This window comes from Scylla paramamosain, chromosome 29, assembly GCF_035594125.1.
Source record: "Scylla paramamosain isolate STU-SP2022 chromosome 29, ASM3559412v1, whole genome shotgun sequence".
In the NCBI taxonomy this organism is placed as follows: domain Eukaryota; kingdom Metazoa; phylum Arthropoda; class Malacostraca; order Decapoda; family Portunidae; genus Scylla; species Scylla paramamosain.
In genome coordinates, this window is record NC_087179.1 from 17,979,380 (window position 1) to 17,996,112 (window position 16,733).

At 42.5% G+C, this 16,733-nt stretch overlaps 2 protein-coding genes and 1 long non-coding RNA gene across 13 annotated transcripts in view; 2 read left to right on the forward strand and 1 right to left on the reverse strand.

The window, feature by feature from the left end:
• Positions 1-3,365, reverse strand: part of LOC135115513 (uncharacterized) — a 3,717-nt gene extending 352 nt beyond the window's left edge. The window contains exons 1-4 of the long non-coding RNA XR_010276004.1: positions 2,065-3,365; positions 1,778-1,953; positions 548-1,167; positions 121-309 (exon numbers count right to left, since the gene is read on the reverse strand). This is a non-coding gene — a long non-coding RNA (uncharacterized LOC135115513). The remainder of the gene's footprint in view (positions 1-120; positions 310-547; positions 1,168-1,777; positions 1,954-2,064) is intronic.
• The window catches only part of LOC135115507 (EGF domain-specific O-linked N-acetylglucosamine transferase-like), a 95,841-nt gene extending 81,747 nt beyond the window's left edge, over positions 1-14,094 (forward strand). For 4 of the 11 annotated variants that reach the window (XM_064032360.1, XM_064032358.1, XM_064032353.1 and 1 more), the window contains 12 exons: positions 5,328-5,504; positions 5,649-5,742; positions 5,926-6,038; positions 6,734-6,882; positions 7,341-7,507; positions 8,154-8,251; positions 8,419-8,515; positions 8,829-8,908; positions 9,479-9,688; positions 10,177-10,310; positions 10,840-10,942; positions 11,561-14,094. In XM_064032360.1, the coding sequence (XP_063888430.1) occupies positions 5,334-5,504; positions 5,649-5,742; positions 5,926-6,038; positions 6,734-6,882; positions 7,341-7,507; positions 8,154-8,251; positions 8,419-8,515; positions 8,829-8,908; positions 9,479-9,688; positions 10,177-10,310; positions 10,840-10,942; positions 11,561-11,737 (1,593 nt within the window). In that variant the 5' untranslated portion in view covers positions 5,328-5,333 and the 3' untranslated portion in view covers positions 11,738-14,094. Of the gene's footprint in view, positions 1-3,363; positions 3,411-3,490; positions 4,323-4,387; positions 4,886-5,156; positions 5,227-5,327; positions 5,519-5,648; positions 5,743-5,925; positions 6,039-6,733; positions 6,883-7,340; positions 7,508-8,153; positions 8,252-8,418; positions 8,516-8,828; positions 8,909-9,478; positions 9,689-10,176; positions 10,311-10,839; positions 10,943-11,560 lie in introns of those variants that run through there. The other 7 variants (XM_064032356.1, XM_064032359.1, XM_064032362.1 and 4 more) reach the window with 7 other exon arrangements.
• Positions 14,095-14,701: 607 nt separating this feature from the next.
• On the forward strand, positions 14,702-16,564 carry LOC135115520 (oligosaccharyltransferase complex subunit OSTC-like). Its single transcript, XM_064032382.1, has 3 exons — positions 14,702-14,849; positions 15,789-15,863; positions 16,326-16,564. The coding sequence occupies exons 1-3, from the start codon at positions 14,708-14,710 to the stop codon at positions 16,562-16,564; spliced, it is 456 nt and encodes a 151-aa protein (XP_063888452.1). The 5' UTR covers positions 14,702-14,707.
• Positions 16,565-16,733: the final 169 nt, after the last annotated feature.

Sequence of the window (16,733 nt, forward strand, 5' to 3'; positions counted from 1 at the left end):
AGAGAGAGAGAGAGAGAGAGAGAGAGAGAGAGAGTAATCAGTAAAAATATTTGACCACTATATCACACACACACACACACACACACACACACACACACACACACACACACACACACACACCTTCAGTAATTCTTCCTTCTCCTCTTCTGGTAGCAATGTATATTCCTCCTCTTCCCTCTTCTTTCCCTCCTCTTTCTTCCCTTCTCTTTCCTTCCTCGCATTCCCTCTCTCCTTTCTCTCCTCCTCTTCTTTCTGAGCGCTCAAAGACTTCTTCCTTCTCTCCAAGTATGAGGGAACGCTGCCGAAGTTCTGTGGAGAGAGAGAGAGAGAGAGAGAGAGAGAGAGAGAGAGAGAGAGAGAGAGAGAGAGAGAGAGAGAGAGAGAGATTCCACTTACTCTATCTTCTTAAACAGACATAAACATAAAGACAAGCACACACTCCCAACTTGTCTACTTTCTTGAACAGAGACAGAGAAACAGACAGAAGAAACACACACGAACACAAACACGAAGAGACGAACAAAGACGGACTACCCCCTTGACACACCTTCTTGAACACGTAACGCGGATGAAGGCCAGCTGAGAGGCGGTCCTGTCTGTGCCCTCCCAGGTCATCCACAGCCACGTGCTTTCTAAGGAGCCCTGCACTGCGCCTCGCCCTCGCTGCCTCCTCCACCCGTGACACATTGCCTGCTATCCAGTTCATGCCACACCTGTTCATGGCCAGCACACACATGTATATATTTAATTTGCTCCCCCCTTCCCCCACTCTTACATCTGTCTAAACACAACGGACAGATCCACACCTGTTTCATTTGGTTTTCACGCTTATCTAGACCCAACACACACACATACATACACACATACATACACACACACACACACACCTGTCCATATCCAACACAAACATACATACATACATACACACACAAACCTGTTGAAGTTACGAGGATAATAATTTTACCTTTATTTATTCAGTGTTCTACCTCAATTTGTTTCCACTTACTTCTTTACTTTTCTTTTTATTTAACAACGAAACTCTTCCAAACATGTTCCACTCCTGACTTCCACAGCTGCAATAGTCTACACACCTGTCACGTTCGGACGGTGGATAGGGGACAGGTGTGGGCAGTGGTGGACGCTTAGGGCAGATGTGTGGCCGGTCCTCTGTTGTAGAGAGAGAGATAGAGAGAGAGAGAGAGAGAGAGAGAGAGAGAGAGAGAGAGAGAGAGAGAGAGAGAGAGAGAGATTGTTTACTAATTTTGTCACTCACTCAGATCTTTAATTTACTCACTCGTGCTTTAACTCATTTATTTTGACTCATTATTTATTACTTTAAAGAAATCCAACTAATTATTTTTATCATTTTTATTCATTCTACCTCACTCTCACTCATTTTTACTCATTGTTTACTCAACCTAATTGACTCATACTCATAATAACACTCTAACTCATCCTTACTCACTTTTACTCTTCTTAACTCGCTCTTCACGTCCTCTAGATGACTCATTCTTATATCAACGAATTCTTACTCATTCCTTACTCATTCTAAAATCACCCTTTCTCATCTTTACTGATTACAATTCACTCCTCATTCACTCATCATCGTATTAACACTCTTTTACCCTTTTTAACTTTTCCTTACTCAGTTTTATTCACCCTTATTCATCCTACACTTATTCTGAGTCATCTTACTCCTTCTAAATAACTAAAAACTCATTTAAGTCACTTTTACTTATTTTCATTCAGCCTTACTCAGCCTCACCCACCCACCCACCTGTAGTAAGGGCGTATTTGGAGGAGACGAGGGCGTGGGTGTACTGGTCCCTGTGTCCCTTCTTCAGATAGTGGGCGGGGCTGGGCGGGTGGGCTGGGGCTGCCTTCCCCAGTGTCGCATGGCTGTCCCGCCCGCGCGCCTCCTCCACCACACGCCCATGATGTCGGGACACGTATCTGTGGATGTTGGTTTGGTATGGGCGTGGTATGTTAGGTTAGGTTAGGTTTGGTGTCTAGTTAGGTTAGGTTAGGTTGGTTTGGGTTGGTTTGCCTTCATCTGGCTCTCACCTCTTTGGTTTCCTCACCACCACGGGAGGGCGAGGCAGCAGATTCATTATATTCTCCTCAGGCAGCGGCGATTTGGCTTCTCTCTCACTACCTCTCGAACCCTTCATGTCTTCCTTCCTTTTTTCACGAATATACCAGGGTGTTACTGCCTTGTCTTAGCCTGTGTGGTGTACCGTGGTGTTCTGCGGTGTTGTGTGGTGTGTGGTGCGGCTTCCGTGGTGTGTGTGGGTCTTGTAGGGGTTGTTTGGTGGCTTCGTAGTGGTGTGTGTTTTGAAAAGCCGGCACGTGCTTCTGTCCGTTTCTTTCATTACTCTATTTTGTTTTATATTTCGTGTGATTTCCTGACTGTGAATAAAATACTTACTGTAGAAGTTTTGAAAATATACGTCCTGTTTTCTTTTACTGTTTGAAGTTAACTTTTTATTGAATGTTATGTGTTTTCAGTGTAAAAACAATACGAAGTCAAAGCCATGTTATAAAATCGGATACAGAAATCATGGCGGTGTAAATTGGTTGCCATAGTTACCGCGTCCTACATTGGCATTCGTTACCATGGTTACCGCGTCCCTTCCAGTCTTTGTCGCTATAGTTACCGCGTCCTTCCTTCCATTTCGTTGCTATGGCTGCCGCGTCCCTGTGTTGTCATGGCAGGCCGCGGGATGTGATGACTTTATCCATTAGAGAAGGGGCTGATTGGTGGTGATGTGTGCAGGGTTAATAAAAAGCTATGCCACGAATGATTTGGACACGTGCAGTTTAATTTATTGTTGATATATGGCTGCGCTGTCTCTCGGTTTTATTCTTTGTCTTTATTTTTCTCCTGGTGTGTTGTTTCGTTAGGTTATTTGTGATCGATGGTCGTGTATACGTGTTTTGTTTTATTAGCATTGCTTGAGGCGACGTAAAGTGTGTGTGTGTGTGTGTGTAGTAGTAGTAGTAGTAGTAGTAGTAGTAGTAGTAGTAGTAGTAGTATAGTAGTAGTAGTAGTTCTAGGCAGGGTTTCAGAGACCCGGCTTGTAGTATTAGTAGTAGTTCTAGGTAGGGTTTCAGAGACCCGGCTTGTAGTAGTAGTAGTAGAAGTAGTAGTAATAGTGGAAAAGAAATAACAAACTAGGAAAGAACACTCATATGCCTTAAACTTAACATGACTTCAAGAAATATATAACCTTGTAAAAAAAAACAAAGAGAAAACATCCTTGGCGCAATAGGCAGCAGGGATGATGTCACGCTTAAGTATTCGTGTGTTCTTGAACCCTTGATCTTTTGTAGCCCGCGGCGGAGAGAGGCTTGTAGGAGGTGACGACGGCGGCGGCGGCGGCGGCAGTGGTGGTGATATGGGTGTCCTTGTAATGTTGATCAGCCTGTCCCTCTTTTTATGTGTCTGTTTGTAAATGTTAATTCATGTTTGAGTTATGATCTGATGTCTCTGTCCCTCTGTAGATGTAGGTTTGAGTTATACAGCTTGTTTGTCTGTCTGTCCATCTGTCCGTATTTGTATTTTTTTTTTTTTCCGTCATGGCTGTCTGTCTAGATGTAGGTTTCAACTATACCGTCCTTCTGTCTGTCTGTCTGTGGTGAAGATTAGAGTTACACCTTTTGCGACGGCAGAAAACACTGAACTGAGAAGAAAGAAACGTCCTCTCATCTCTGAAAACAACCTTGAAAAGTTCAACAATTTCCACTAAGGCTAGATCTTAAAAGAAGTGGATATATGACCCAAACATGTTTGAGGGTGTGGTCTTTGTGGTGACTATGGAAACAGGAGCTTGTGGGAAAGGGCAAGATTAACCAGACCGGAAGTGTGAGCAGGTGTATTCTGTGGCCTTGAGTAGCGATGAGGGTTGGTCAGTCACGACGCGCTACAGACTGGGAGGCAAAGCGATCTTCTCTATGAAAGATGGTTGCTGATTGGCGGATGAACATCATCTTAATTCACTTACAATGTTTCCTTTGATTATCTTTCTTTGCTACCAGTGTCTCGGGTGGATTGTCGAGTGTTGGGGATTTGTGACAGGTAATGCTGGGTGGCTGGTAAGGGGTAGTGTTAGTGGGTGGAGATAGCTGTATACAACGGGCGGCAGCGAATGGCAACAAGGATGACAAGCTGGTGAGATGTCCCACATGGAGACCACCTGTACCTGAGCATTGGCGCTGAGTTTGTGCCGCTGGGGATGTCACACCGCATGGTCTGCCCCTGGGTGCTGTGCTAGGGGCGTGAAGTGCCTGGCGGTCAGTGGCGTGAGGAAGAAAGCTGGGAGGTGAGTGGGTGTGAATGAAAGACGCGGAACGGGAAGGTTAGGTAAGCACAGCGGCGGGTTGTCTTGTGTGAGTAGTGAGTCAGTGAGTCTGCCTCCTCCTCCAGGCTATGTTTTGCGTACCGTCACCCACGCACCTGCCGCCCACACAGAACACTGCCTGAACGGAACTGTAGGAGTGGCTGTCTAGGCACACGTGGGCTGTCTAACCCGTACTCTTTCCTGGCACTCACCCAGGGGTGGCCCACGTCTCCGCGCTAAGCCGCCATCCTCGAGTTCCAGCATTAGTAATACAAAGCCAAAGCCGGTTAGAGATATACGAGTGTGTAAATCAAGGATGTCAGGGCAAAAGTGAACGAGTGACAAGTTGGCACGTGTCCATAAACTAATGTGAGTCACGGACACTTGTTGCCCTCTTACCTGCTGACCTCCGCCCACCGCCTGTCAAGTGTGTGCCTGCAGAGTGCAGTGACCTGTGAAGATTTCTGTTTTGTAAGACTAATTTTTATATTGGCCTGCACCACTTCGGTTGTTCAGCAGAGAGCAGTATTAAGTGTTCCACTACAGTATGTATATCATCCTAGATAGTACTGAACATGGTTACCTCAGCAATTCATTTGTGTTAAAACTGGAAAATGTTTTGTGCATTACTGCTAGCGAGGAGAGGGAGTGTTGTGCTGAGTGCTGCAAGTTTCATGATGTTTCTTCAGAATGTTTAATCAAACCAGACAAAATTCATCCAAACAAAGTGAAGAAATAGAAGTGTTGTGATTATTAAACAATTTTCATGTTTTGCCTTACCAGTAAAACAAGTACATAGTTAATATTCCAACAACAGCCACTCAGTGAGGGATGTGGTGTGGCAACAAGCTTATGATGGTTTTCCTGATATCTGCCCTGCCTTAGTGTTTGTCATTTAAGAAACAGAAAATCACAGGTAGAAGATTATCTTACACAAAGGAAATTTAAATGTAATTGTAGTTTTTATCTACTTGTATCTTCCCCCAGACCAACATGAGGATGGAGCATGTGTGGGTGTGTGTAGCAGTGGTGGTGCTGGCACCAGGACTGCTTGGAAGCCGCTGGGATCAGCTCAACCTTCACCCAGACCACATGCCATACATACTGGCTAATGACCATGACCTGGCCGAAGAGTGCCGAGTCAGCCGCACCTGTCCATTCAAGGTGAGGCAAGGCAGGTGTGTAGTGGTGATGAGTTGAGGTGAAGTTAACCAGGATGTGATACAGAAAACACAGAACTAGCTTGCTTATTCTTTTCTTCCATCAACTTCCTATTCCTCCCATCCTGCAACTGCTTCCTTCCCACAGAAGCATCTTAACCAGCCAGTCTGTTGGGGGTACGAGAGAGGCTGTGAGGCTACTGAAACCTACAGCAATATGTCCTGCCCAGGAGATGCTCGTGGTAAGTACTTCTCTCTCTCTCTCTCTCTCTCTCTCTCTCTCTCTCTCTCTCTCTCTCTCTCTCTCTCTCTCTCTCTCTCTCTCTCTCTCTCTCTCTCTCTCTCTCTCTCTCTCTCTCTCTCTCTCTCTCTCTCTCTCTCTCTCTCTCTCTGGTATGGCATTGCTAACTATTTCTTCACCTCAGGATGGGTGACTACAAAGGAGGAGCAGCTGTCCACCTTCTTCAGGCAGGCTGACTTTGGCTTTGTGCAGGAGCAACTGAGCGAGATGAGGATGTACTGCACTCCACAGCATCCGGTGAGGGAAACATGTCTGAATGTGCTGGTATCCTTTCCCAGATATACTTCTCATGGTGTCAGATAATGCATTTCACACACACACACACACACACACACACACACACACACACACACACACACACACACACACACACACACACACACACACACACACACACACACACACACACACACACCCATCTCAATTTCTCATGTCAGTGTAACGTGAGCCATCCCCGCTGCTTTCCATCGTCTATATGTGGTGTAAGGTAAACCATCCATGCATCCATCCATCCCTGTTCAGGCCATGTGTGTTATTAAGGTGTCCATCCATCTCATCACCCCACTTGTGCCTATCTATCTCTGCACCTCTTCATCCCAACCCATAACAGTTTCTCATTGACTAGTATAGTACCCTCCCATAACTCTAGCTGGTGCTGTATATAGCCTCTGTGCAGTGCCATGGCCTGTATTCAGAAATGTTTTGCACTCTCACTACAACTATTTTCAAAGGTCACAGTGATGATTTGCCAGGTTCTTAAGAGTGTAGAAATCTTGTTAATCTGTCTCTAGAGCTGGTTGAAGTTACATATGTAACTTTAACTATAGTCTTTTGAAAGTAATGGAGGTGTGGCACAGAAGTGTTTCAGAATATAATCCTATAACTTAATACCCTGTTCTTTTCACTTACTCATCCCAGTGTGTGCCTTGCAGGGGGATTCATGGCTAGAGTGCAGTGATCACCTCAGGTTCTGCCAAGGGAACAACATCTACATAGACTTCCGGCCGCTGAAGCACCGCAAGGAACCTGTTCATTACCACATAGATGTGCTGGACCACGGCCAAGTTGGGGGCCACTGCAGGTGAGGGCCGGAGGGTGAAGCTTGGGAAACTGTGAAGCAAAATGGAAGTGTCTGTTCTCTGTTCTATCACTCAGTCTATCACTTAATTCCTAAATGTGTATTACTTTTACTTTGTTGCTTTTGGAGATATGTAAGATATTACCTTGATAGATAGCATTTACATTATTGCATCTTATTTTCACACCTTTAAGTGATCTTTAGCAGAAAGATGGGTTTCCAAGAGTGTTTTCATGATTCTAATGATAGATTAACAAGTGTTCTGCTATATTAAGGAGAGAAAAATATCCTGAGAACTTGACTTAATGTCTCTGTGGCCTTTGAAGATAACACTTAAGAGAGTCAAAGCTATTTATAGATATGTAAAACTCACAGTCCCTTGTAGTTGAATAATTTAATCATACAGAAGCAACACCATATGTGTGGAAATTCAAAAAAACCACTCCACTTTCCCACACCAGCCTTGATGAGAATCGCCTCAAGTCCAACTCAGACCAGATCAGCGCCCTGCAGTCTTGGGGCCCCGAGCTGAGGCACTTTGTGGAGCTGGATGAGCGAGTGTGGAGAAGAGCAGAAATGTGTGACTTGTGGATAGAGTCCCCAACCTACCTCATGAAAATTGATGCCAGTAAGTGTAATTGTGTTCATCAGCCAAGTAACATCAGACTCCCTTCCAGTGTGTATAGTGTTTTGCCTTAATCGTAAGTCTTCTGAACTGCTAAGAATCTATTAATTGTCAGGCTGTGAGGAGATATCCAGTAGATGAGAGGACTTGTAAGTGAGAGCAGAAATAAAACACAGGGGAAGTGAGTAATGAAGATTACTTAACTTCTGACCACAAGCAGGGAGATTAAGTTGTAATGTTAACTGAAGACTTTATTGGACCACCGGGTATTCATAAAGGAGATGTTTGCTACTTATAGAGCAGTGAAGCTGGTCACATACAATTATCTATGACTTGAAGGCAGCAACATCCTCATTTCTGTAGTGATTACAATATTCAGATTCATATTTTTCTCATCAAATACTACTCTGCCTGTTAATACTTGTGCCTGAATTAAGAAAATGGTATGAAAACTGGTTGAAGCTGAAAGTCAGAAGTTTATTACCTTCCCCACAGATTATTGCTTCAGTGTTTGTTTGTACCATGCCAAGCAAATGTGGATTGCTATAATACTTATTTTATGACACTATAGATCTAGTAATCTATATAGATATAGAAAGTGAAGTGCCTTTTTGAGTCCCTTTGTCATGGCCTTAACTTTGCTTTCCAGCTGTCAACATGTACCACCACTTTTGTGACTTCCTCAACCTGTACGCCTCGCAGCACCTCAACAGCACCCACCACTCCACCTTCTTCTTGGACAACCAGGTGAGTCTTCCAGGTCCTTATGTCTCCCACCCATACCTTTAGTTTATCTATTCTTTATGCTTTCCCCTTGATGTAATCACTTAATTATGACCATATTAATTCCTGCATTAGTTAGTTATTTTTTTTATTTTGTTTATTTCTTTTTCTTTCTCACATGTTCTCTACAGATCATTATTTGGGAAACTTTGCCCTACTGGAGTAACTTTGGGGCTGCCTTTGAAGCTTTCACCAAGAACCGTCTGTGGAACCTTAATGATGTAGCAGGTATGTCCTCTCTCTCTCTCTCTCTCTCTCTCTCTCTCTCTCTCTCTCTCTCTCTCTCTCTCTCTCTCTCTCTCTCTCTCTCTCTCTCTCTCTCTCTCTCTCTCTCTCTCTCTCTCTCTCTCTCTCTCTCTCTCTCTCTCTCTCTCTCTCTCTCTCTGGATCTCAATTTTTATTTCTTTCTAGTCATGAGTTTTGGTTACTTTTATTTTCCCTCTTGATGGTATATAATACTTGAGAGATTTAAGTCATGTTTCTTGAGATATTTTAAGTCATTGGTTTGTTGTGCTGCTAAGTGTCTGCCATCCTGTTGCAGGGAAGCGTGTGTGCTTCAAGCGTGTGGTGTTCCCACTACTGCCACGCATGATCTTCGGCCTCTATTACAACACTCCCATCGTATGTACATTCTCTTGGCTCATTGTGTATGTACATTTGCATGTGTGTGAGAAGAAAAGGGTTTTGTATGCATACATGTATCACTTACTATCATTGTGATGTAAAACTAGGCCGAGGATCATCTGTTTAACACACCAATTTGTTTCATGAGTACCTGTCATACACAGGCTTACTTTTGAAGACAGTCACCAGAGCAGATAATTCCTAAATGCATGTCGGAAAATACAGTTGAAGATACTATTGAAAAGCATGAGAACTTCCCCTGAATCATCACTGCTACATCAAAATAAACCATGAAGATGATGTAACTCAAGCCATAAAACAAACTATCTATCTATTTATCTATATATCAAACTAGCAGTTCCACACAGGGTGGCTCAGACAAAGCACTACACACACACACACACACACACACACACACACACACACACACACACACACACACACACACACACACACATACACAATATTCATGCTCTTAGGGACACATACCTTGCTAAATAAAGATGCTAGAACAAATAATTCAAACCACAACATGACAATCAATTCCTCACACTCTCTCTGGTGCAGGTGTGGGGGTGTGAAGGCAGCGGTCTGTTCCACGCCTTCTCCCGTCACCTGCTGCACAGACTGAGGGTGACTGAGGGTGGGCAGGCACGAGGCCCTGACCGGAGAATCCACATCACCCTCCTCTCCCGGGACACCAAGTACAGACGCATCCTTAATGAGAGGCAGCTGATCAAGGCACTCGAGAAGAACAGCACTTATGTTGTTCGCAAGGTGGGTGTGTCAGGAGTTGGAGATTTAAGTGTGAGTGTCATTTTGTGGGAGTCGTCTTCATCTATATTTCTTTCCTTTTCTCTTCTTTCCAGACTCTTCTCCTTTTTTCTTTCTCCATTTTTTATATTTTTTATTGCCTTCTTTCTTCTCTCCTTTTCTTTCCCATTCCAGATTCATTTGCTTTCATGCCTCACTCCATGTCTTTATTTACTATATTAACTTCTTTCCTCTCCATCTCTTTTTTTCTTCCAGGCTTCTCTCTTTTTTTTTTCCATATTCACTCCTTTCTTCCTTGTCTTCATATCCTCTCATTTCCTCTCCATCTCTCTCTCTTCTCTTCCAAGCTTCTCTTCTTCCTTTTTCTTCATATCCTGTCATTTCTCCTCCATCTCTTCTCTTCTAAGCTTTCTTTCTTCCCCTTTCCATCACCACTACTACCACCACCAGCACTACTACTTCTCCCACTCACCCTTCAATCCTTCACACAGGCAGAGTACTCTCACAAGATGGACTTCCGGCTGCAGCTTCAGAACGACCAGTGGAGCGACATCTTCATCGGCATGCATGGAGCAGGACTCACCCACCTCCTCTTTCTGCCAGACTGGGCTGTCATCTTTGAACTGTGAGCCGTACTGCTGTTACTCATTCTTACCATGTTTTCTCTTAGGTTGTATGAGGTTACATGTAGAATGGATTGTGAAGAGAGAGAGAGAGAGAGTTTCCTATTTGCTTTCAGGTCATTTGAGGTTGAAATAAGATGAATTGATGTGAGAAATGGAATGTAGCATAGAGTTATGAAGAAAAGCATGCTATAATCCTAACAATTTTTACTATATCAAGCTGTATTTATAGTTACTTTTGACATAACCTTGCATCTGCTATGGTCTCAGGATTGGAGTAGGTGTGGGGAAGGTGTAAACCAGTGTATACTGTTGAGCTTTTCTGTGCTGTGCCTAAGCTCCTGGGATGTAGTATGGCAGTTCATGAGACTGTGGGGAAGAGAGTGTCAGTGAATGTGTGTGTGAGTGTGTGGTGTTTTGTCTGGGCCACCATGTGAGTGATAGATTTTAAAAACTTCCCTTCTACTTACCTATTCATCATCAGTTAGTCAGCCCTCCCTCACTTGTGTCCTGTTACTCTTTGGTTCTTAGGTATAACTGTGGAGACGCCAACTGCTATCAGGACCTGGCACGCTTAAGAGGACTCAAGTACCTGACCTGGCGTGACCTCTCCAAGCTGACTCCTGAGGATGAGGTGGGTGCAGGTGGTCACTGTGGCTCTTGGGTCTTGTCAAGTGTCATTTGGTTGTCTTGGATACTGGAGCTGTCTTGAGTGGCTGAATTGGTCTTTTGTAATGTATTTTGCGTATTTTGAGTGATTGTGCATGTGTGTGTGTGTGTGTGTGTGTGTGTGTGTGTGTGTGTGTGTGTGTGTATGTGTGTGTGATGATTCTTGATAAAGGGAGGAGGAGAAGGAAGTTTGATGGTTAGAATATGTATTTTTCTACTTGTTAAGTTAACCATTTCTTCATCTGTCTTCCTCCTTCATCTTTCCTTTTCTTCCTCTCTTGTCTTCCTTTCTTCATTTATTGCATATATATATCTCCTTTCTTATCCCCAATTTTCTTCTGTTCTTGCCTCCTTGCTACCTTCTCTTCCTTGTTCCTTTCTTACATCCACCTTCCTTCCTTCCTTTTCCATACATCACTCCCTCCATCCTCCTCAAATTCCATTCACGTCATTGTCCTTCCTCCTCCATACACCCCTCATACCTTCTCTTATTCTTTCACCCTCTTTCCTTTTCTCTCATCCCTCCTTTGTCCCCTTATTCAACTCTGCCATCCACCCTCCTTTCCTTCCTTCTTTTCTACAGGGTCACCATCCAGACGGAGGAGCCCACAAGAAGTTCACCAACTACAAATTCAACGTGGACGAGTTTCTGGCATTGGTGAGTGAAGGAGCAGCTCACGTCATGTCTCACGAGAGCTGGAGGAACCTTCACCCGCCCATCACACTCTCACCGCCGCCACGTGACCGCCAGGAGCTGTGAGGGGCAAGGGAAGGGAAGGGAAAGGGTAATGAGTGAGGGAGTGTGCCAGGAAAGGAAGGCTTGTTTGTTTTTGTGTGTGTGTGTGTGTGTGTGTGTGTGTGTGTGTGTGTGTGTGTGTGTGATGGGTTGTGATTTTGTTTTAGTGATGAATTGATGGAATGATTTTTTAAATTTATTTTATTTATTTTGTCTACTTATTTATATTTATTTATTTATTTATTTTCATTTATTTATTTTTTTATTTATTTATTTATTTTATTTTTTTGCCTTTGCCTCTCTGTCTGTCTGTCTTGTTTTTTTTTATCCTGTGTTTATTTATTGTCTTGTATATTATTGTACTTTTATTTATTTAACTTTTATTGTATTTTATTGTTGGTGTTATGTATTTTTAATCTTTTACCTTTTGATTCTCATTCTCATTCTCTCTCTCTCTCTCTCTCTCTCTCTCTCTCTCTCTCTCTCTCTCTCTCTCTCTCTCTCTCTCTCTCTCTCTCTCTCTCTCTCTCTCTCTCTCTCTCTCTCTCTCTCTCTCTCTCTCTCTCTCTCTCTCTCTCTCTCTCTCTCTCTCTCTCTCTCTCTCTCTCTCTCTCTCTCTCTCTCTCTCTCTCTCTCTCTCTCTCTCTCTCTCTCTCTCTCTCTCTCTCTCTCTCTCTCTCTCTCTCTCTCTCTCTCTCAAGCTCAATGTACTTACCTGTATTATCTTACCTGTTTTACTCACTGCCATGACAATATGTAGTACAGTACCTAACTCAAAACAGTATGATAGAAAGTGATGCACAAACAGAAGCTTTACAAAGAGATTACTTAAAGAGAAACATGAATGGTTGTGTGTATGTACTTAGCAGTTGTCCAGAGAGTAGTGTTGTGATGTGCAAGTGATGTGGTAATTTAGAAACACAGGGAAAGTGCTGTGAAGTGTTACATGAGAGATTGTGTTGTGGATGTAAGGATAAGGTAACATTTTAGTGATGATAAGTGTTGTGAAGTGTAAGGTACTTAAGTACAAGTGAGGAAGTGAAGGAAGTATTGAGATGCAAGATTCAGTTGTTCATAGTTAGAATCACAGAACTATAATACAGAGTGTTGTGAAGTGCAATGATAGCCACAAGTTTTTTTTCAGTGTAAGAATAAGAGAGAATTGGTGTAGGAAAATGGTATGAAGCCCAGTGATACCTTTGGCTTTGGAGGCAGAAATTAAATTGAATTACATTGAAGAAGAATGCTGTGAAATGCAATAATATACAGAATTTTTATAGTAATAATCAAATGGAATTACCTATACTGAAATAAATCCTTGGGCAGCAATAACACCAAAGTTTTTTTTTTTCATAGTTCAAATCAGACATTATATTGAAGCTGAACACTGAAATGCAAGATATGTAGTGTTTACAGTGAGAATGAAACACAACTAGAGTGAACAAAATAGTGTAATATCATTGAAACACAAATAAGTGATCTCTCCAAAAAAAAATAATAAATACACAATATACTTCACCTCTGCCCACCTCTGATCCTTTCCTGACAGTGTGTTAAGGACTTATAATATTCTACCTATGTTTTATCTCACAACTGAATTATTGAAGATTCCTCTAGTGCAAGACTAAATGTGTATTGAGGGATTTCTGTTTTATGTAACAAACTAAATAATCCTTTTGATGGCGTCAGGAGGGAATTGTTACTTATTTGTCATGTCCCTATTGGTGCAAGTCTGTGGAAAGATTTTGTGATGATATGCAAGTCAGTCTGATGTAAGGAAGGATGGTACAAAGAAATGGCATGACCTTCATCAGGGACTGTATCCTTTTACCACTGGTTCCCAAACTGTGTGTACATTCACAGTTATTAACAGTTAATTTTATGTTACCATATTTATAATTCATAGTTTCTGAGACTGGCCAGTGACCTTCAGAAACCCTTGTGGCTCTCTAGATGGTGACAAGGTTTGGGAACTTAAGCATCCCAGCATTTTATCTCGGCTACTTTTCACAGAGTCTAGTGGAAATTATGAGAGTCTTAAGGGTGTTTTTTTTTATGACTGGTAATACTTTTAAGAAAGATTCTACACTTTAAATAGACCCTAGTGGAAGCTTTTGGATTTTCAGAGATGTATTTACTGATATTTTAACAAGGATGCTGCATTATCATTGGTGAAAGCACTCGTGAAAACATATCTCCATGGCCTTTGAAAACACCCCTGGTAAGAAACAGGCCCTTGTGAGAGAGGTATGGGAGATGTGGCATATGGACTGAGCCCGTGGTGGGGTGGCTCAGGCGTTTAAGGGTAGAGATGGAATGGGTGATTGTGCTTCCATAAGGTAATTAAAACTGCCCTCGACTCTCAGGGCTCCCGACTCATCTCTTGTGTTTAATTAATTGCCTTTGGATGGATCGAGGTGTAGTCATTAGGTTGCTATTTGTAGGGAGAATTTAACTTATTTATTTATTTTTATTTATTTTTTATTTTTTATTTTTTTATTTTTTATTTTTATTTTTTTTTGTTATGCATTAATTTACTTCCATTTCATTTATTTGCTTATGGATATTTTTTTCCGTTTTATTATATTCATTTTTAATGTTATTTGTTATAGGGGAATTCTCTCTCTCTCTCTCTCTCTCTCTCTCTCTCTCTCTCTCTCTCTCTCTCTCTCTCTCTCTCTCTCTCTCTCTCTCTCTCTCTCTCTCTCTCCAGCATCACACCCGATAATTACACCACAGATAAACCAACACCTTTAGACACACAAAATAACCCTTAAATTACCACAGTCCCAAAATTAACAATAAAAACAATTAGACACATGATCCTTGCAAGGAGACGCGTTGAGACATTCCATTGGCTAGGCTGGCAACCAATAGCAAGTCTTGAACTCATATGGAACAAGACTGGCAGCCAATGGGAAGGAAGGAGACGAGAGGATTGGGGGGAGGGGTCTGTGTTGTGGCTGCAGAAGAGGAGGAGGAATTTAAGTCAAGATGCTGGATTTTGTGTACGGTCTTCCCTTCCTTGTGCTTGAATTGCCGCGGCTTAAATTGAAGAGGCCATCATGGGTCACAGTGCCTTCCCCCATGACGGTGTTCGCCTTCATCCTCCTGTCTTACTTCTTGGTGACTGGAGGTGAGAGACCATTGGGGAAGGCGCCGCAGCACACCTGTCATTGCCCGCACACACAAACACACATACACACACGGCGCGCTGCACATCTGACACCTGCACGCTTTAGATAGTGTTAGGTAGAGCAGTAATGCATTTATAAATGTTCCAAGCATGATATAGAATTTAGTACATCTTTCGTTCCCTCGGACACACCCGGCGCCCCGTACATGTCATCTTCCTTACACCGGTCAACTCGGCCGATAACTAAGTCGAACCACCGCAAACCAACTTGGCCCTTTGCGTATTCAACACAAAGAAACGTCTGCTAGAAATTACAATATAAATTTAATCTATTCCTTTCGAGCGCACAATGTATATTTACACGGCACAGTAAGCTGCAATTAATTACCGAAAGCAAAAGTAATTAAAAACATTTGTACTGAACATGAAATGACATGAAGTAAAAAGAATAACAACCATTTTTAATGAAGTGCACACTGCAATATGACAGGAACCATGTTCTCAGTAAACTCTTGTTGCAGACTGCTCACCAGCTTTGTACACCTCTCAGATGGGGATGGCATTGAGGACTGTGACCTCGGGTGTAATTTTCAGCTACTTCTTTTAACAACTGTATCACCACAGTTTGTATTTTTATTTCTTACAATCACATCCACAGCAAATGTAGTTAGGTTAGGTTAACTTAATATAACTCTAATATTTTTGCTGGTCCCTTCACTGTGTAGATCACAATTTGAGAAAAATTACTTTGTCTAGGAATAAAAAATCAGCATCACAAAATTTAATAACCAAAGGTTATTACCTTAATCCTCACAGATTTTTTTAAATTGTTTTGATGCTTAATGATTTCACGTTATCTCAATTACTGTATCTTGGCAGCTGTTAATCCTCTCCTGTTGCAGCAAACATTAACCCGCTCCCTCCCTGTCACTCCCCCAGGCATCATCTATGATGTGATTGTGGAGCCTCCCAGCGTCGGCTCCACCACAGATGAACACGGACACTCCTCGTCCAGTGAGTACTTCGAAGCACCTCCATGTCTTGTAAAGCATTGAATGAATCTGGTTAATATATTATTATTAATATTATTATTACTATATATCCCAGTTTACAGCCAAGCACCTTTTGTTACCACATCTTATTACTATCATGTATATTAAACTTACATTTTTATAGTAATCCAAGTCCACAAGACCATCTCTAGCCCGTCAATATGTTTGTCACATCCTATTACTTTACATACATTAAGAAGTTAAAATTTTTTGCAGTATAATCTAAATCTAGTATAACAGTTTTAATCAGTGCCTGTCATTACTATGTTTCTATTTAATAAACCAACCTCTTTGTCAGTCATTTTTCTTCCCCTTCCCATCTCTTTTCCTCCTCTGATCCCTATCTGGATATCACCTCCTTTGATCCTTCTTTTGATCAAAAACCACATGACGATACATAAATCATCTGTTTCCACCTCACTAGCTACCTCCCACTTCCAGGTCGCCTTCATGGCCTACCGCGTGAATGGCCAGTACATCATGGAGGGCCTGGCGTCCTCCTTCATGTTTGCTCTGGGTGGCATTGGCTTCATTGTGCTAGACCAGACACACTCGCCCTCCACGCCAAAGCTGAACCGTATCCTCCTTATCATCATTGGGTTTGCCTGCATCATCATCTCTGCCATTGCCTGCTATGCCTTCATGAAGATTAAGCTGCCGTGAGTGGTTCTCTCTCTCTCTCTCTCTCTCTCTCTCCTCTCTCTCCTCCTCTTCTCCCTCTCTCTCTCACTCTCTCTCTCTCTCTCTCTCTCTCTCCTCTCTCTCTCTCTCTCTCTCTTCTCTCTCTCTCTCTCTCTCTCTCTTCTCTCTCTCTCTCTCTCTCTCTCTCATC